The following is a 20,760-nucleotide window of genomic DNA, read 5'->3' on the forward strand; positions in this document are numbered from 1 at the left end:
CTCCTGCCCAAACTCAGACGGGAATGAAACCAAATGAAAAGGAGAGTAGAGGAATGAAACCACAGTAGAGGAATTCCACAGTAGAGGAATGAAACCAAATGAAAACCCTCTGCAAATGGAGACATCAAGGAGCCAAACAATAGAGCTTCATTCTTCCAGCACTTCCCAGATGGAAGACATGTGGCTGCAGGTCATGGACCATGAGCTTTGATATCCCAGCACTTTCTCTCCCTCGGTGTAGCCTTGAAACACCTACATGTCCCTTTGAAGATTTTGAAATGGGCCTTGTAGCCAGCTGAACTAAAGAAGCAGGGCAACATGGCCCAATGTGTTGGTGGGGAAGGGTGGGCTACGCACACTGGGAAATGCACTCCATAGGGCTTTCACAACTCTTTTGCACAAGGGGGAAAACAACCAATGTCTGCCCTCATTTCATAGGCAAAGGTCTTCCTTTAACAGAAGGTTAATTTTTATGTCATTTAAGTAAATGAAGATTTGAAAAAATGATCTACTCAGACTTTAGTTGGCAACATCAGCAGAGCAGCAGAAGTAAATCACAGATCGAAGGTATGACGATCCGGGCAGGGAGCCTGGGAGAGGCAAGCTTTCTGCACTTTGGAGGCCAAACTCTGGCTACACCAATATTTATAACATCCCCCATTCAGCACATTAAAGGGAAGTCAATTAATTCTGGTATGCTCCATCTCAAACTCTTCCATCTCTCTTTGCCTACTTTCATAATAAATCTTCTGGGCTTATTCCTAAGATGCCAAGAACTCTTAGGAAAAAAAAATAATTAGAGCCCATCCAGTTAACTTCATGAGCTACTTAATTTTATTAGGGATGCGTGCTGGCCAGGAGTGATGGTTGTATGGGAATCAGAAACAGGCCCTTGCAGGGGTTCTGTCCAAGACTTTTGGGAATTCCTGATCCATGAATACCATTACTGAGCCGTGCATAAAATCTTCCCCATAAAGTGCAGTGAAATGTAACAGAAAACCATACTGCACAAAGAAACAGGTCGCTGGTCTTTCTGGAGAGCTTCCACAAGCAGATGAGCAGGGAGCGAGACGCCTTGGGGTGATGGAAGGGCTAGGGAGGTGGTGGGCTGGGTTCCTCGCTTTACCATGGTCTTGGAACTGTGGGCTTCAGCCAAAGGAGGAATCACCACAAGTGACTGGCCTTTGGATCATGTTTGATCTTCCAAGATATAGCCCTGATTTACCTGCTTAATTCCAGCCAAGTCCAAACCACCGTAATCCTTGCTCTCAGAAAACAAACACCTTCCTCACTGGGTTCACTCTGTCCACTGCTGCCTGCCCCTCCCCTTGTCTTGACAGAGTAGCCCCAGTGACCTTCCCACACTGTTCATGTTTCGTCCCACCTCTTCCCTTCATCTTGTATCCCTGTCCACCTCCCTCACTCTCTTCTGTTTTATCAAGCTCGATTCCCCGACGAGGACTTTGCATTGGCTGCTCCCTCTGCATCAAATGCCTTTCCCTCCGTTTTTTTTCACATGACTTCTCATCCTTTTGCTCTCAGCTTAAATGTCCTGTCTTCTGAAAGTTCTTCCCTGCTCGGCCATCTTATCTAAAGTAGGGACCCCTTCCCGTCATTTCACTTTGGTTTCTGTCCCGCTTCTCCTTGAAATTTATTACCGCCTGTGATTATTAACGCATGTGTTCATGTGTGGTCTTTGCAACTAAATTCTCGGCTCTCTGGGGGTCAGGAAATCTCTCCCTGATTTAACATGTTATTCCCCTCTCCTAGCACAGTGCCTGGCACATAGTACCCACTCGGTAAATACTCATCAAAGACATGCATGAACTCACAAACAGCACAAACGCTGATCGCACGAACATAAATATTACTGCTCACTGAAAACCTTCTCAGGTCCCACTGCAGGAAGCTCCGTATTGGTTAATGACATTGGCCTCTTAGTGGAGGCTGACAATTATCCCATTTAAACATAACACGATTATTCATAGCATTTTCACCGGGTTTGGTGGATGGGAGATGCTTTACAGACAGTAATCACCATGCTTCAATGGTGAAGAAGTGGGAGGACCTCAATAAGTTCTTAACAGGAACCAGGAACTTAGGAACCAAGTTCCTAACAGATTCCCATGACCTGTTGGCTGTTTCCAGTACTGAATCTTCCCAGTGAAAAGAGTCTGCGGCAAATTCAAGTGCCCCTGATTTTGGATGGCTCTATGTCAAAGACCTGCTGTCTTCCACCGAGTTAAGTCATGTTTAATGAAAAAGATTTGGTCCTAGCAGCAGCCTTTTGAAGCCATCCACTTAGAAACTGTTATGCATGGAGGAAGAGTCACTCAAAGTGATGTAATGTGTTTATGTCTGTCACATGAATACTGGTTCGCATAGGACCCTCTTCACAAGTTATAGCCAATGACTTTATGACCTACTTAATTTTATTAGGGATGTATGTTGGCCAGGTGCAATTTTCTATCTACTGATTGCAGCTTTATCAAGTATAATGCACTAATGTCAGGCACTGTCAAGAGGAAAATGCAATTCTTCGGGAGAAAATACCCCCCCTTACAATTATCTTTATTGTCAAATGAATGCAAGTGTGATTCAGTAATCTGCAGCATGTTCTTAAACTAGGTTCTATAAAAGCCATTTCTTTGCATAGACGGAAGACGAGATTCACTGCAATCTTAACGTTTCTTTTGACACAGATTTCAAAAGTTAATTGCCAGAAAAACTTTTTAAATCTGCTCTCTCAACAAACTGTCAGTAGTTTCCACCTAACAACTACAGACTTCACATGATAAAATGATGAAAACGCTTCATTTGGCTTTATCCCTTTTCAGTTGAGGCAAATATCCCACCACGGGGTGGAAGGAAGTAGTACTGGTCGCCCAGCTCCATTCTTATCACAGCCTAGCAAGATGGTATAGGGTGAGGTGTTCTGAATGGGAAACCTTTGTAGAGAGTAAATGAAAGAGCGTTAACCTTGGGTCATATTGACGAGGGGGTCTCACCTTTCCCTTTGGCTAAGTTTCTGTTGTATCCAACAGGACTGAAGTACTCGAAGACAAAAACAGCGATGGCGGACACAATGAGCAGCATCACGAACATCATGACCCAGACGGAGGCGCTGAACGGTTCTGCAGGGGAACAGGCCAGAGGAGTGGGACATGGTCAGTGGGACATGGTTATGCAAGACCAGCAAGAAGACCAGAGGTCCACTGGCAGGCTCACTGAGAAACCCGCCCTCACGTGACTTCAACCATTCAAAAGAAGCTAGTCAATGTGGATTCACACGTCTTCACCGTCCTTCATTCTACAACAGATGTGAGGTATTTTATAAGGCTGCATATAATAGGATAAAAATAGAGAAGAGCACATGACATTTTCCAAACTGGGTCAAGGAGTGGAAAAACAAATGGGAGAAAGAATGCAAATAATGAGACCATCCGGTCCTATGATCATAGTAATGTGCAGGGGACCAACGCTAGAAGGGGAAGCAAGACTAGACCCAAACAGTCAAGCCTAAGGCTTCTGCAGATCAGCACAGGCTTTATTCTTGTTTTCATTTTTATCCTTACATGCCAGAGGGACGGTGGGCCGGGAATTCCAGAAGGAAAGGGAACATTACAACCTGTTAGAAAAGGACTATAAAATCACGGAGTTGACAGCAATACTGGAAGGTCACCGTCTGCCCCCACTACTCCCATGCGCCCCACCTCACCCTCTGCTCCAGACAGATGAGACTTCTACAAGTTTAAAATCTTGTTGATGTTGGTAATGGGCTTAAATGCATTTGAAAAGTCATTTGAGGATATTACACTCACATGGTAATTCAATGAAAAACATCACTGAGAGTAGAGGCAATGAAGTAGTAGATGGACAGATGGTTATTCCCCCCCCCACCGAAAGGAGTTTAGATCACGCTCATTTTCATAGAGAGGTCTCAGAAGGGCAGGCCAAGTCACAAGGTTCTATATCTTAGAACGCTCAAGAAAGTTAAGAGCGTTTATATTCAGTCTGATTGAGGGAGCTGAATGGAGCCATTGTATCCGCATGTGACAAGTTTGCTAGAAAATCAACAAAGGCTAAAATTTTGAAAAATGAAAATATCTCCACCTGAATGCAGCATTGGGAAGAAACTGCCCTTGGATACCAATATATGTATAATTCTTTGCCTCATAAGCAAACATTTTCTGAGGGTAAAATATAAGAAGGCCAGTAACACTTCTTGAAGAGCAGACATTTTATTATTTTTAAATTGTTTTTCTGATGGAGCTAGTAATAATCGTAAGGAACTAGGCTGGTCGCAAGCCACCTTATCATTAAAGTCTGTGACTCCCTAACACAGCTAGAGGTCATCGTAAATTGCAACTTAATGAGCTTACTACATAGCAAGAAACTAATACGTCCAAAGCTTTACACTGGATAATTTAGAAACCAGAAGGAATGCTTTGCAATGCAGTTTTGACAGTGCGGATATGTTAAAAAGGAACAGGTAACAACACAGCCCATTTGGTCTGAATAAGACAAGATGAGTTTGAAGAAATCAACGAGATTGCAACAACGTTATCTTCGCTGAAATTACTTTGGGTGGTAGCAATACCACGGCCTTGAAATCATTGCAGTTTGGTAGTGAGGTATATCCACACAGAACAAAGTGGGTAATTAGGGGATTAAAAATACTGAACATTCAAGATAGAAAGAAATGGTGAAGTCATTCTCTGAGTTGGGTATGTTCACGGGACAGTGTGTCTTTACTACAGGAGATCTCCGTAAGGAGTCAGCGAGCATGGACATGGAAAGTGCTGGGTGGCGTGTGGTGGTGTGTGTTGCGCACTACACACACAGTATGTGAAATGGAACAGTTGTTTGATTCCATGGTTAAAGCCGGAACCCAGAGCGGGGGTGGGGGCGGGGGGGGTGTGCGCTTCCTGAAAAAGGCATCCTGGTTTAAAACCTGCGCGTTTATTAATCTGATAACTTTTCTCTGCAGGTTGGGATAACATGATAAAAAAATACAAGAGGGCATCCTTTCTGAATTCTTCCTTCGCACATCAGAACCTGTAAGGGTGCAGTGGGCTTAGAAGGAAGCCGGATCAAGCAACTGATCCCAGATGTCTTCCCACTTGGAAGCGACATCTGTCACTTGACTTGTGATCATGGCACGGGGATGAAAGGCTTCTGCAACAGGGTTCTGGTTTCAATAAGTTGGGTACCTAGGAGCGCCCTGAAGGATTGCTGTTCTCACACACACACACCACCACGTGTAGAAAAGCATCACAGTAATGGTGAAACACCACCATTAGACGTGTCTAAGGAGGGACCCAGAAATATTTTGGGTGGCTCTGGATTACGTCCTCTACTGGTTTAAAGCGGACGCATTCATTGACGAAGGGACTTCAATCTAGGAGACTCTGGGTCAGCATTTCTTTGGATCGAATGACCCCATCTGCTTGGCAAGTCTTCGGAAGTAACTGAATGGCAATATCACAAGAGACGCCACCTCTGTCCTTGAAGAGCCACCGGTTACATTTTTACACAAAAACTCAAGACGCATTACCTGCTAGTGTTTCCAGTGGGAGCTAATGGAGTTTGTGGAGAGAGGACAGGAAATACTGAAGAGTAATGCAATCAGATTTTGAATGTTTGGGCCCTTCCAGATGACTGAGCCAGTGAATGGAAAAATGTAGCTTAGCATGATTCATTATGACTTTCAAAACCTGCCGATAATGACCGTAAATAAGGGGGCACACAATCCAATAGGGATGTAATTTAGTGAGTCGAAAAAATATGAAGGCTACTGATGTTAAAACAGCTTTGAAAATAGTTTCCTCTGGCTACAATATATCTTTATTTTATTTTTAAAGATACGGTAGGAAGAGTAAGGGTGGAAAGGAGGCTTAACTTAGCAAAACTACCTGACTTTTTTATGGAAATGTCCTACGAATGCAGATAAGATAAAAATCCAGGGGAAACTGGGTTGAGGCCAAATTCGATATCAGCGACCCATTTTTTAATGAGCCAAGCCAGCTGATGGTACTTTTTCCCCCACTCTGATTGAATTGGGAAAAAAAGTTTTCTCTAGCTCACTATGGAGATATGGAGATATGGAAAAGAAACAGATCTCTAGGGGCGCCTGGGTGGCTCAGCTGTTAAGTGTCTGCCTTCAGTTCAGGTCATGATCCCAGGGTCCTGGGTTCGAGTCCTGCTCCGCGGGAAGCCTGCTTCTCCTTCTCCCATTCCCTCTGCTTGTGTTCCCTCTCTGGCTGTGTTTCTCTCTGTCAAATAAATAAAATCTTAAAAAAAAAAAAAAAAGGAAACAGATCTCATGGGGCTCCTGGCTGGCTCAGTCGCTGAGGGCGCGAATGTCTCTCTCCCTCTGCCCCTCCTCCTGCTCCCATGCACTCCCTCTCTCTTAAAAACAAAACAAAAGAGAGGAGAGGAGAGGAAAGAAGAAGAAGAAGAAGGAAAAGAAAACAGATCTTTGCTCATTCTTTCCATGAACTCACTTCTTCCAACCTCTTCTTAACCTCCAGGGCCAAAGAGCCCTGTTAAAGGGCATCCTAGGGAGTGGGAAACCGTAATAAGGACAGGCTCACTCACACCACCCAATCACTGCTAAGACTCCGCCTGAGTTGTCCGGGTCAGTCGGTAGCATTTTGCCTGGTGTCCTGAGGCTCCCTTATTGAGATACGGGTCATTATCCATATCCGACAAAGACGTGTATCTGTCGAGAACGGAAGCCGGGGTGCAACGTGAAATCTGGGCAGAGGTAAGGATTTCAACCGCTTCAGTGCATTATCAACAAATGCAAACAGCAAATCCAGGCGTCTCCGCGAGTGAGGCGGAATCCAAAATCCTTGCGGTCAGCATTCCGCTCAAGAGACGGAAACAGGGACAGCTTCCCTGCAGGGCCCCACGACGGACCAGCGAAGATGGTGGATAAAGAAGACCACCGGCCGGGAGCCGCTGGCCACAGACTGGCTCTGGGCTGCGAGTGCGAGCTCTCCAGCAGCTGCGCGTGTGTCCAGAAACGTGTAAGAATCTGGTTGACTCTGATCTGTTTCCCCTCTCTCGTGCAGTTTGCTTTAGGGGTTGGCCTCAGCCTTCCCAAATCTGGGACAAACCCACGGATACGGGGGCGCCAAGGAGAAGGGAACGGGAATCCCACGATCTTCAAGGCAGCTGCTCTCAAAAGCTGTTGATGATAACCTGATACTCCATATCAGACTTTCCTTTAAAGAAAAAATAAATCATGCATGGCTGCATCCCACGCGGTTTCTCCCTCTCTGGCCAGGCAACTATGCATACAATACTAAAGGAAACAGGATGATAAAAAAGTAGAGCTCTACCTCGCTTTAAAAAAAAAAAAAGTTTTATGTCAAAACATGTATTTATGAAAATAGTTAGAAGGAGAGCAAGGAATTTTTCTCCCTTACAAACCAGTCCGCTGGAAGGATAGTCACATTTAAAATATGATTCCATTAATTTTCCATCAGTGTATGCTCTCCAGAGTACTTGCATTTTGTTTATCCGAGTGCTGGTATAAATCACGGTGCGGTCATCATCATTTCACCCTCAAATCCAGTAAATAAACGGCTGTCATGCCAGTGAGGGATGGACGATGGGAATGAGGACGCGGAATAAAGGCTTATGGGCTGATTTAAATTAACTGTGGACAGGCAGGCTTATTTTTTTTAAATGTTTTCCAGGCTCTGAGACGTCTATGTGCTAATCTCCATTCTGTACAATCGGGACCAATATGTGAATATGCGATTGTGTGTTCAGGATCATTCCGAATCCGAGATAAACAAAAGATGTTAATGGGGTTGGCTGGGGGTGTGGGGGTACAGAATTGAGATCATTCAAATAGGACAGGCTCTGGAATGCGGTGATGTCATTGCAAGGAACTGACCGAGGTCCTGCCTGGTTCCATCCTTCCGGCAAACAAGACAAATGCTTCTAGTTCCCTGTCAGGAAAACAGCAGTGACCTTGGTGTCCACCTACCTAGAAAAGCAGAAGGTGAGACAGTGCCGTTGCTTCTTGAAACCATGACACTGATCCCCGTCTCCACAAAGGGCACGGAGAAGTCCACCACTTCCGAGCGCTCCTCGTTGATGGTGAGCGAGCCGACCGCCATGACCGCCCGTTGGTAGACCACCTGCACGCAAGGCAAAGTAGCACAGACCCTTTACTTGCCCTTCCCACCAACCCCGAGCACCGCAGGCACGGAGTCCAGATTAGAGCCCACGGGAGGAAGGCCACTTACTTCCCCAATCATCCCGTTCCACACATTGTTGACTTTCTTGCCATGCTTCCCATTAGTCACCAGGTAAAGGTCATAGGTGAACTTCACAGTGCGGGAAAGCTTCTTCAGGATATCGATGCAGAAACCCTTGCAGCATTTTTTAACATTCATGCCCTCATTGGTTGAATTGCTGTAGGAGAAAAAAAAAAAACCCGAGACCGTAGATATGAGCACGGGGAGATCTGCTCACCATCATGACCTAAGATGTTTCCACTGTTTTCCATGCGGGAAACTGAGGCTCAACAGGAGGGAAGGGCTTTTTCAAGGACAGGCAGTAGTTTATGTCGGCAAAAGGACTAAGTGTTCTCATGGGACGGTAACCACGACAACGGCTAACTTTTATTGAGTGATTATTATTTGTGCCATGTACAATGCTTCAAGATAATTGTTGAAATAAACTCCATGGCATTTCTCTTAGTTAACAGTAACGGTTTCTCCATTATACCACCTCTTATCTTTATGTTTATGACACCTACAGCCCCTTTAGAAAGTTCTGGCACATGATCTGAACTGAACTATAAAAGCTTATCAGAAAATGGAAGAGAGACAGATGACGCGAAATTCTCAGCTAAAGGAGGGTTTTGCTTCATCCTACCACTGCAGATAGAGGTTTGCAACCAAAGAGAACAAATAAAGGTGTCTTCCTTAGGAAATGCACTTTGCTTCCTGAGGAAACCGTGACTGAGAACCAGAAGACAGGGATCCACCTCGTGTCTGAGTCCATGAACTTACTGTATCTTGATGGAGTCATCCGTCAAATGAGGGCTCCTTCCTAACACTTTCTCTCCCTCCCTACATCGCAGGAAGTATAAAAGCTGACACTTTGAAGCAGTAATGTTCTTGATCAGGAAAAAGCCCTATTAAAATACGGAGGGTACTGGCATCTTAAAAGCTGTCATCAACTACCAAGGTGACAAAGGTGGCTTTGTGCCAGCCACCCTGCTCTTACTTTATTCACCTGGCCAAGTCATATTCAAAGGACTATACAAATCAAAGGACTATACAAAAATATAAATTTTTAAAGGCACTATAAAGTGTCTTCAAAAAGGAAAGAAAGAGTGTCTTCCCAACTAACAGCTGCTACTTGGACAATTCCTGTCGGAAGATCAAGACCTCTCCGGGTGGTGGCTCAGCTGGTCCACACGAGCTCAGCTCCCTGAGTCACGAGTGTCATGAGATACGTGCTCTGGATATCCCACGGCGGGGCCATCCACGCACCCAACTGTTACGTAAGCACTAAGTGATGCTTATGGAGATGCAACTTCACAATAGGAAAATACTTCCATTTCCATATCACAGGGAAAAAAGTAGGTTACACAGTGTTCCATACAGAACAGTCCCAGCTAGATAAAAACAGATGAGCTTATGAAATATCTGGACGGAAAAACAATGAAATAGGAAGCGTAGCTATTTTTGAATGGTGAAAAATAACTTCTCTTTTTCGTGGTTTTAGGTTTTCTTCCCCCCACAAATTAACTGCAGTGAGTATATACTACACATATAATTAGATACACACACACACACACACATACCCAAGCACCACTGACGTCTGTCTCAGCCCAGGAACACAGGGAGATTTGACAGTGTGACTTCGAGTAATGGTAGGGGGTTGCAAAATGCCATGAACATGACAGAAATGTGTCCTAAGTGCATTAAATCAATGGCATGTCCAAATACAATTTCCTTCTCAGTATCTGTCTGGGGCTCATTGAAAAATGTGGAAGAGCCAATTCTTTTTTTTTTTTTTTTTTCCTGCCCACCACGGGCCACACATCAATGCCTCCTCTCAACCTCTTCCTATCTCTGTCTCCTTTGTCCTCTGCTCCCTCCCTTCTTCTGTCAAAGGGTCTTCCTTCTCCTGGTCTGGATTCCTGAGAGAGCCTGGATAGGAGTTACAAACACCCCAAGCTTAAGATTCGGGGTCACAGGTGCACATGGGTAATCTTTGGCCTCACTGAGAATCCCAGCCAGCTAATGAAGTAAGTACCTCCCCTAGTCTCCTAATAGTAGGCGTACATCTAGATTCAGGTCTATGTCTAGATGCAGCAGTCATTAATACATTTTCACATTACCGACTGTGTGCAAGACATGGAATTATACCCTGGGACCATGGGACGAAAAGCATGCAGTAGATGCGACAGATGAATTTCTCCTGGGGATTACGGAAACACAGACCGGTTTGTAACTGAAAACTTTCATGAGTTCTAATCACAGCCCTGGTGTATGGGCACAGGGGGGTGTGATTTGACCACAAAGACATCTGAGAAATGGCGCCCAATGCAATCTTTTCCCGTTCCCCACCATCACCCAAAATAAAAATGACCCATAAAAGCCTATGTGGAGAAAGGGATCTAATAAGAAATCCAGCTCCCCAGCTCTCCAGCTTCCCAGTGTGGCCAGTGGATGGGATCATGGCTGTGGAGATCGGACAGAGCTGCTGACAGGTCCCGGGTCTGCGCCTCACCATCAGGAAGACACAGACCAGTTTCTTCACTAACGAGCCTCAACGTGCTCCCTTGCAAATTAAGAAGGCTGGTGCTTACCTTGCAAGATAGTTGGGGAGATTAAATAAAATAAAGTAGCTACAGCACTTCTCACATAAGTGCTTAAAAATACATTTCCTCTCGGGCGCCTGGGTGGCTCAGTTGGTTAAGCGGCTGCCTTCGGCTCAGGTCATGATCCTGGAGTCCCGGGATCGAGTCCCGCATCAGGCTCCCAGCTCCATGGGGAGTCTGCTTCTCCCTCTGACCTTCTCTTCGCTCATGCTCTCTCTCTCTCTGTCTCTCTCTCAAATAAATAAATAAAATGTTAAAAAAAATACATTTCCTCTCTTCTCACCGACCATCTGACAGTTTGGGGAATTAATCGACAGGATGGCCATTTTCCCTCGATGTAACAAGCCAGATCATTTTTTCTCGATTTTCTCTTCATGCCTTAAGACCCAACTAACAGATGAAAAGAAATGCTTGATTCCCCAGCTCATTTCCTGTTACCTATGTTTTTAGAAGACTAATGTGTGTCTTAAAGACCCCACCATTCACCAGAAGTGAGAGACAAAACGTTTTCCCTGGGAGAACGTCACCAAGAAAAATAGAGCCATGGTACCTACCAGAATCCTTCTTAGAACCAATCAGCCTGCCTCAACGGTATCACCTTTAGGAAATGCAATCGATCTGATCTGTGTTAGTATTGAGATGAATGGGTCCCAGCGATTGCCTATGGCTTTCAAAGACTTTGATGTCGCCTAGATGTGCAGTAACCTTGTCCCGTCGCCAAGTAAGAGAAGGAAGCTACAAACCACCACCTCCCACAGGAACCAAAAATGTGAATTTGAACCTGTTGATCTGTTTATAGTCTCTACTAAAAAACTTAATTCTTTTAAAGAGAGTAATTTATTGCGGGGGTGGGGTTGGTTATTTTCTCCATACAAATGTGGCTCAGGACTCGTGGACCTACTGTTGTCAGCTCCAAGGCTTCTGATGTTAAAGATTTAAAGCTCCCATGATTGACTGTAGGCTCTACTTGATGGCCCCATCGAAACAAGAAAGGCATCATTGTCATAAAGGAGGTGCCCTGACTGAGGTAAGGGTCCTCGCTGTGTGCCAACCGCCCTGCTTTCTTCATCTGACCAAGCTGTGCTCAAAGACCACCCACCCAAATCTAACTCTGGTTGGACAACTTTCCCGCGTTTACCCCTTCCGTCTCCCACCCAGCGCATCACCCTCTAGCACCATCCTGGGCTTCCTTCTGTTTCCCACCCCTGTCAATCTCTTTCCTACCTCAGGGCCTTTGCACCCGCTGTTCCTGCCACCCAGAAGCCTCTCCCCCTGTTCTTCACATGTTCATTGTCCTTTTTTGTATCGTCTCACATCTCACCTGTATGAGCTGAAGGAGCCCCACGCACCTCAAGTGACTCTCGCCTCACACCACCTTATTCTTACCCTTTACAAGGCTTATCGTAACATGGAGCTGTCTTGATCTTTTAGTGGCTGAGCTGTTTTGTAACTGTGTGCGCTCTATATGACAAGACCCCCTTCTCTCGACTTCTCTGTTTGCTGATGTAGCCTCTGTGCCCTGCACTGAGCCTCACACATGAACTGTGCTTCCTGTGTATTTATTCATTGACTAATCTATTCAAAATTTCAACTCCAATGAGGCTCCTCATTGATTTAAAAAAAGGAGGGGGAGTTTTCTCCAATCTACAATGTACCTTCATAATCCATTTTGCAATCATATTTTTAAAAAATGATCTTTATCTCAAGCACTGGGCTCTGGGGATCTGCATCTCGCTTAACGACTTCCATTGGAATCTGGGATGTGGGAGGACAGGTACCTGTTCACTCATACGTTTAAGCATTATCAACACTGGGGGGTCCCATTCCGTGCTTATCACCGGCATACAAAGACTAGTAAGCCACGTTTCCAGTATTTCGGCAGCTCCCACTCCAGGGGCAAAGATAAACTGTAATCCATAGAAACAGGCGACAGAGAAATCGAGCAGTGGGCGCTGAACGTTTGAGTTCCTTCAAAGTCGTGTGTTAAAACCCTAAACCCCAAGGTGATGGCATTAGGAGGTCGGGCCTTTGGGAGGTAAAGCCCTCAGGAATGGGACGCGTGCCCTTAGAATGAGACAGGAGAGCTTGGCTCCTTTCTGTCTGCTCTCCACCACGTGCTGACACCAAGAGAACCCGGCCGTCTGCACTCCGGACACCTGGCTGGTGGGCTCCCGGCCCTCAGAACCGTGAGAAGTAAGTGTCTCTCTTTTTTAAGCCACACTGTCTGCGGTGACTTGTCACAGTAGCCTGAACAGACTAAGGCACAGAGACACACCCCGGGTTCTGCGATAGGAGGGGTGGCAAAGCCAACTTGGGGAAGGACTGAAAGGGCCAGTGAGAATTATCCAGATGAAAGGAGGGGCTCAGAAAATACTGACAAAAATACTCCAGGGGTAGGCCTTTTCCCTTCGTGAAAATCCCCACGAGGGCGTGCTTTCCTCTCTGTTCGCCTAGAAAGACTAGAGTCAGGGCCTTGGACCTGGTCACAAAGCTTTATGCTCTCCCAGAAGGCTGAGAGGTTCGGGACAAACTCCACCCGGAGCTCTCACAAAGATTGGCAGTTCTTATTTCGGTCGTTAATTAAAAAAAAAAAAAGGATTGGGGCGCCTGGGTGGCTCAGCGGGTTAAGCCGCTGCCTTCGGCTCAGGTCATGATCTCGGAGTCCTGGGATCGAGCCCCGCATCGGGCTCTCTGCTCAACAGGGAGCCTGCTTCCCTCTCTCTCTCTCTCTCCCTCTGCCTGCCTCTCTGCCTGCTTGTGATCTCTCTCTGTCAAATAAATAAATAAAATCTAAAAAAAAAAAAAAAAAAAAAAGGAAATGGCACGGACGGGACGCTGGCTTGCTGTTGGTAAGCCAGGAGACCCAGAAGGTCAGGTCCATGCTAATCACATCAGAGAGTCCTACAGAAGGTGTACCATGCCCCCCTTCCGCCCCCCCCCCCCGGAGAGAAGTTTCCAGAGGGTTTCAAGAGTGTGTATCTGGGATATATAATAAAGATGGGAGGGAGGAGATGTGCAGTTTGGAGGAGGGAGCAGTCAGAAAAATAGAAATATATATATATATTTTTAAGGAAAGACTAAGAATATGGTGGTGGAGGGAACTTGAAGGGGCGTCTGAGTCCCAGCTCGTCCGACGGCTCTGAGCATGTTTCTGAATCTCCCCATAACTCAGTACAAATATCTAAAGGGACTCAAACCACTTACCTCCTATTGCTGTTGCTGGAATTAAATGAGTGTAAACCACCTGGCATACTTCCAGTTATTACCTCTTAAAAAAAATCTAATATTACAGATTATAATCTAGTATCAGAATAGCATATTTTATATGACATTTTATTACGGTACTATGGGTGCCGCTGCCGAGGACACGTGCCGGCTTTAAAGGACCGGGCGGATTCAAGAGACACTACCCCCGGACTCACTTGATTCGGACAAACTTCCGGCACGGCACGGTGTTCCTCACGCACGTCTCGGTCAACGGGTCTATGTCCTCCACGATGACAAAGGGGGCCTCCTCCAGGGTGACGATGCTCAGATGGTTGTCGTCCGGCTCACAGTCTGAGAAGGACTTGTACCTTGGCCACACGGCGTGCCGCAGGCTCAGGGTCTGGTTCTCCCACTTGCCCACCTGCATCAGAGAGACAAAGGCACACCTGTGCTTTTTCGCAACACTGACTTCTAGAAAGGCGACTCCTTCCCTGAGCGAGGTCCGAGGCACGAACTCTACCCATCTTGAGGGCTTTTCTGTTACCTACCTCCACATATGCTTCTGTGTACGTGTTAAAAAAGATAGGGATAAAGGGAGAACAGAGAACTGGGCAGCTCCCACACCCTGGCTTGTCCCCCGCTAATTAATATGGCGATGGTGCCCACACGATGAGCGGGGAGAGCTCCCCAGGTGATCTTAACGTTCTGCCAGAGTTTGGGGCCACTGACGTCGCAAGAGCAGCATGCGCTTTTAGAATCAGAGAAGACTAGGCTGGGACCCCCACCTGTGCCATTCAGTGGCTATACAAACGAGGCAAACTCTGGACCATTGGGAACGTCTGTTTTCTCCTCTGTAAAGAGCACAACGCCACCTATTTTGTAAGGATGTCATGGCAAATTAAGTAAGACAGTCTGGGAACAGCGACCCGCACCGTGCCCAGCACGTAGGATGGATTCCATACTTTTAAAGTGTAGGAGAGAGACAAGAGAAGGAGAAATTTTTAAAAGATGCTAAGGGAAGGAGTTTGAAGAGAGGAAGATGATGTGGAAGACGAGGCAGGAGGACTGACGGGAGAGTCAGCATGAGAAGGACGCACAGGAGAGGAAATCAGGAGCATCATTTCAAGCCCAGATATGGTTCTATTTAAGTTGCAAATTAAGGTGAACTGTTATTAATCTGGCCCGAAGCAGACACTTGGAACGCTTAGCGTGCACCAAGACCTGTCAAAATAGAATCGATCTCTTCCCTCTGAGCAGCAGTCGGCATGTTAGCAAAATCAAATTGAAGGCTGTATGTTTTGAACCTTAATTTTATTTGACAGCGTATTGGCACTATTCGTATACTGCTCCGGGAGAAAGCTGCTTCCGGCACTGCGCTTCCTCCCTCCTCCTGCTCCTGTGCGCAATTGCTTGACACCACAGGTCAGCGCTTTATTGGTAATACCAACCTCAAGGAAGCACCTCGTCCGAAAAGCTAAGTGCCAAGTCCCGGCTTGTCTGTGTTGACGTGACCCACTCACCACCCCTCCTGTAATGTGAGTGTCGCCAGAAATGAATTTCAGGCCCATAAAGAGAATTCGGACGCCCCGGACACCCAAAGGGGTGACGGGGTGGCAGGAGAAAAGGCAGACGGTGCTCTCTCTCCTAGACCATCCTGGAAAACGTTCGCTGCTTATAGGGAAACATTGCATGTAGCCAATTACAGAACTGTCCAGCATCGCCGATCCCTTCCTTTGTAAGACAGGAAGGGCTGTAAGAGAATTTGGTCCAACAAATAGGTTCGTCTACCACTGCTGTGATGTGTAACACAGGCCAGGGAGAATGCTGAACCCGTCAAATTCCTCATTCACTCCACACGGATTTCTTAAACACCAACTGTGTGTAGCCACCAGCCTGGGGAGCGATGGTGGATAAAACTGAATGATGCTTGTCTCCTCGGAACCGTCAGTCTGCTGCGGGACAAAGACTAGACTAATGGAAATAAATATGCAACTAGAAAAAAAAAAAAGATGGCCATGCTTTTCCTTTGGGGACATGTTCCCTCCATTCCTTTTCTTTCCACTTCTCTCGGAAAAGCCACACCTTCAAGAGGGGCTGGGTAGTTCAGCGGGTAAGAGAATGGCTTTTGGAGTCACACAGAGCTAAGGGCTCATCCCGGCTTCATCCATTTAGCTGAGTGGCCTCGGGAAAGTCACTGAACCTCTTGCGTTTTATGTTCTCTATCTGCAAAATGCTGATAGCTACGGGACATGACCTTAAGGACTGTAGTAAGTTTCCGATGAGCCAAAATGCCTATGTAGCATCGAGCACAGAACTTAGCATGTCACGTGCGTGGTAGCTGCCATTATTTTATTATTGTTGTAGTCTGCATTTAGGACTTAGCTCAAAGACCACCTAATCTGCAAGGGCATGCCTCCTTTCCCTAGCAGTACGGAACTCTGCACCTGCCCACCATAGCTCTTCGATGCTGTAATTATTCACAGTGTCAGTTATGAGCTCTCCTGTGTTGTCGGGGAATGTACTGATACCACCCGTGACTCTGACCCCCACAAATCCCACAGGGTAAGGGTTCTTCTTCCAACTTTGCAGTTCAGAGAACGGAAGCACAGAGACATAGAACCTGTCCAGACATAGCTGGGAAGCCGTGGAACCAGAGCCATACCACAGGGCTGTGTGAACCCAAAGTTGCTTCTATTAAGTGATCTGCGGTAACCAGGTCAGAGCTCCGAGACCCTTCCTCCCTCACACAGACAGCCCCGGGGGAGCCCCAGGGGAGTCCCAGGAAACAGCAATCAAGGCAAAGACCATTTAGCCAGCAGAATCTTTGGTGATGTCATTGGCCACATCACTATACCCTACATCATGAAGTCAGGCAAAGGTTCCCATGCAAGACTGACTCCCAGGGAGAGAGGCAGCGAAGGTGTCTGAGTTCCTAGAGTGTATTAACATCCCAAGTCTCCCCTAAGTTACTGTTTCCCTTCCCATCTCTAAGTAAGCACCCACAGGTCCGCCAAGGAGGGTTGAAAGCAAGCAGTGGGCGGAAAAACTTGAACAGCCAAAGCTGCTTTGTCAATGCTGCCGGCATCATCAAAGCTCCCAATGACTCCCCTGAGTCTGCTGGGCTGCCCTGATAGGCTCCTCAAGTCCCCAGATCCCGACTCCAGGAGTCTCCATACCACATGGGGAAAAGAGACTTTCCCCTCCTATGTGCACTTTCACGAGGGATTCTAACTGAGTCAGTCCAGTGCTTGTAGACAGAATGAACAAAGATTCACTCGCTCCTTGGGACACCTGCATGGCTCAGCCGGTTAAGCCGCTGCCTTCGGCTCAGGTCAGGATCCCAGGGTCCTGGGATCAAGCTCTGCATTGCTTCTCCCTCTCCCTCTGCCTGCCTCTCTGCCCACCTATGATCTTTCTCTGTCAAATAAATAAATAAAATCTTAAAAAAAAAAAGATTCAATCACTCCCTAAGTTTTTATGGGTGGACCACTAGGTGTCAAGCCCGGCACTAGGCACCGAGGAGACTCAAGAACACGCAATTAAGTTTTCCCTTGCACGGAATGTTTACACTAAATTGGAAGATAGACATGAGTCCAATAATCACACAAAAACACATCATACAAACCGGGCGGAAGAAAGAAAAAAATGGGTCTAAGAGAACAGATGGTGGGAGTGGGGGAGAAATCACAGAGGGCTTCCCTGAGGGGGTGGCAATTGAGTGGAGATCGGAAACCCCAAGATGAGTAGGTGGGAGGCTGGGGGAGTGAAGGGGAGGGAGAAAACCTCACGTAGGCAGGGGCTCGATGACGCAAAGCTTTGCAGGTCCTCGTAAGGAGCTGAGGTTTACCCTAGGAGTTCATCCAGTCTGTTGGCCAGGAGGGAAAGGTTGGATGGAAGTGACCAGGGATATATGTCCACATGTAACCTGCCCAAAGGAGGAAGCTCCATGCTCCCTCAGTGCATCTTTGCGTCTCTTTCTTGATGGAAAATTTTAAACTCCTACAAAAGTGGGACAGTGTAATGAATCTCCATGTTCCCATTATCTCGCTGCAGTAATTACTACCTCATGGCCAACCTTGTTTCATTTATTTGCCACCCACATCTCCTATACCACATTGCAGGAACTCCCAGACACGGCAACATTTCATTCATAAATCCTTAATTCGATTTAAATATCTAATCTCTATTTGCTTAATAACATTACATCTCAACAAGCTATGTGTTTCTCTGATTAGATTAGGATTCCCCTGCCTAGGAGGGATTTCCTACAGACACTGATTGGGTGTGAGGTTCCCCAGCTTCTAACTCAGGGCCTGGTGCATGGAGGGACTTCACGGACAGTTATTGATGGAATGAAGGAACAGGAGACCTGAATTTCTAAAAACGTCCGTGAGTTGGAAAATACTAGCAGACTGATCGATGTGTCCGTATCGGCCTCAGCTGTGGGATTTTATGCCCCAAGCACAATACTGAAGTAACAAAACCCGTATTCTCTCCCTCGCTCGTGCTTTGCTTTCACTTTGACTTCAGCCCCCTCGACGCAGAGCCATCGACAGTGACTACATCCTATTTTCCAGATGGAGCCAAGACCATCATGCCCATGCCAATCAATTTAAATTTAAAAGGGGCTCCGGCCGCTCTGAAGCACTCAAGAAGATGGCAAGTGTCAGTGGAATAAACCATGAAGTGAGAAGAAACGTGTCACACCATCTCTGCTTGCTTGCCTCAGTGTCCCTAGGCCCTAAATGGACACAGACTACCAATGCTCCCTGTGCCTTTCTCTAAAGGTCACGTCCAAGACAGAAGAACCTTGGGCCCTCTGAGGACAGTAGCCATCAATCTCTCCCTCCCTGCTCCCATTTTGAGCTGATGGTGACTGTCCTGCTATTCTTTTTTTTAAAAGATTTTATTTATTTGGCAGAGAGAGAGATCACAAGTGGACAGAGAGGCAGGCAGAGAGAGAGAGGAGGAGGCAGGCTCCCTGCAGAACAGGTAGCCTGATGCGGGCCTCGATCCCAGGACCCTGAGATCATGACCTGAGCCGAAGGCAGAGGTTTAACTCACTGAGACACCCAGGTGCCCCTGTCCTGCTATTCTTTAAACGAGACCTTCTTCTGGCCCCCAGTCCCCTCCAGAATCGGGCACATCCCATGGGGCAGAGTCTGTAACACTAGAGTAGCAGGTTCCACCTGCCCCAGAGAAGTTAGTGCGTTCCGAGGCTGCACCACACGTCCTCCTGGGGGTAAGTTTTCACGGCATCAGAGCAAGTGAAGTGTTCCGGTCTCTGTTACACACATGGCCCTATTTCTGGCACTCCAAAGGAAAAGGGAGTTCCAGGAGGCCTTGCTAAATTTCCGGTTAGATATCCACGTGACTGGGACGGGAAGGTGCACTTGAGCGTGTGTGTTGGATTATGGGCACGTACTGATTCATTCATTTTCCAAGGATCAGCCTCATCCCTACAGGACCCCTCTCTTCTCTCCCTCACAGGTTACAGAGGGAAAATGTTTCAGAATCATCAATATCTTGAGTTTCGGAGTCAGACAGGTTCAAATCTCACCAATGCCCTTGGTCGGGTGACTTTGTGCAAGTCACATGATCTTTCTGAAGGTCAGCTCCTGGCCCACAGCAAGTTCTCCATATCAGGCACTATTACCATTAATTCAACATCTATTAAGCCTCTCTTTGGGAAAACGGTGAGCCTCTGCAGCAGAAGCACTGGCTGAGTTCCCATGACAACACGCCCTTGACCTTTGACTTCCATGGGTCTCAGTCTCCTCAGCTGCAACAGAGATGGGGTGTGCGGGTAGACCAGATGATCTCTAAGGTCTCTGAGACCCAAGGTTCTAGGCAAAGTAAAGGAAAGTCGCCTTCTCAGCTCGCTCCTTACTGGGATCAGGATAACAAATGGATCATTAGCAAGGGGTCAATGAAGGCAGCACAGCTCACAATTTGATGTTTAATTCAGGAAGGAGGCCTTGTGCCAGCAGAGGCCAGGGAGATGACATGCCCAGCTCTGAAGAAGACAGGACGGTTCTGAGAACCAAGCTGGAAGACCAAGAAGAAAGAATGAGGTCGCCAGAGCCTTCTTGGTTGGGAGTTCTCTGCTGCATGGAAGCCAGTGGCGCTCAGAGCTGAAGCTTCCCACAAAGCTGACTCTTGCTCATTCTATACACAGGGGCGAGGGTTCAAATCCTGACTTGGCCAGGCCTTAGCTGGGGTAACTCAGCTAACAAATGGGGTAACAATGATGCCAAAGTCAATCGTGGACATTTCTCAGGTGCCTTCCTGTGTGTTTCCAGTACTGAGACTTTATCATGCATTACCCGACTCGATTCTCCAAGCAACTCCAGGAGGTGGGGAATGAGGGGTATCCTTATTGCTTGGGGTAAACTGAGGCTCAGAAAGATGAGGTGTCCTGCTCAGATCATAATGCAAAAGTCAAAGGAAGAATATAAACTTGGCCAGTGAAAATGCAGAGCACGGCTTAATCTCTACCTTCCTCTATGAAATTTGGTTTCTTCGTATTTTAAAGGTTAAGTAAGAGTCTCCACCTTACAGACTTCTTGTAAGGATTACAGATGATGACAAAAATATGTCTTTCTGGGCGTGCCTGGGTGGTGTACTTGGTTGAGTATCTGACTCTTGATTTTGGCTCAGGTCATGATCTCAGGCTTGTGAGATCGAGCCCC

The 20,760-nt window shown here is 46.8% G+C and overlaps 1 protein-coding gene across 2 annotated transcripts in view; it reads right to left on the reverse strand.

Annotated features, from left to right (window-relative positions):
• The window catches only part of GRIN2A (glutamate ionotropic receptor NMDA type subunit 2A), a 363,761-nt gene that overhangs the window by 60,371 nt on the left and 282,630 nt on the right, over positions 1-20,760 (reverse strand). For both annotated transcript variants that reach the window (XM_047714300.1, XM_047714301.1), the window contains exons 6-9: positions 14,284-14,489; positions 8,268-8,436; positions 8,006-8,159; positions 3,009-3,134 (exon numbers count right to left, since the gene is read on the reverse strand). In XM_047714300.1, coding sequence (XP_047570256.1) covers positions 3,009-3,134; positions 8,006-8,159; positions 8,268-8,436; positions 14,284-14,489 — 655 coding nt within the window. The remainder of the gene's footprint in view (positions 1-3,008; positions 3,135-8,005; positions 8,160-8,267; positions 8,437-14,283; positions 14,490-20,760) is intronic.

Source organism: Lutra lutra, chromosome 18 (assembly GCF_902655055.1).
Source record: "Lutra lutra chromosome 18, mLutLut1.2, whole genome shotgun sequence".
Taxonomy (NCBI): Eukaryota; Metazoa; Chordata; class Mammalia; order Carnivora; family Mustelidae; genus Lutra; species Lutra lutra.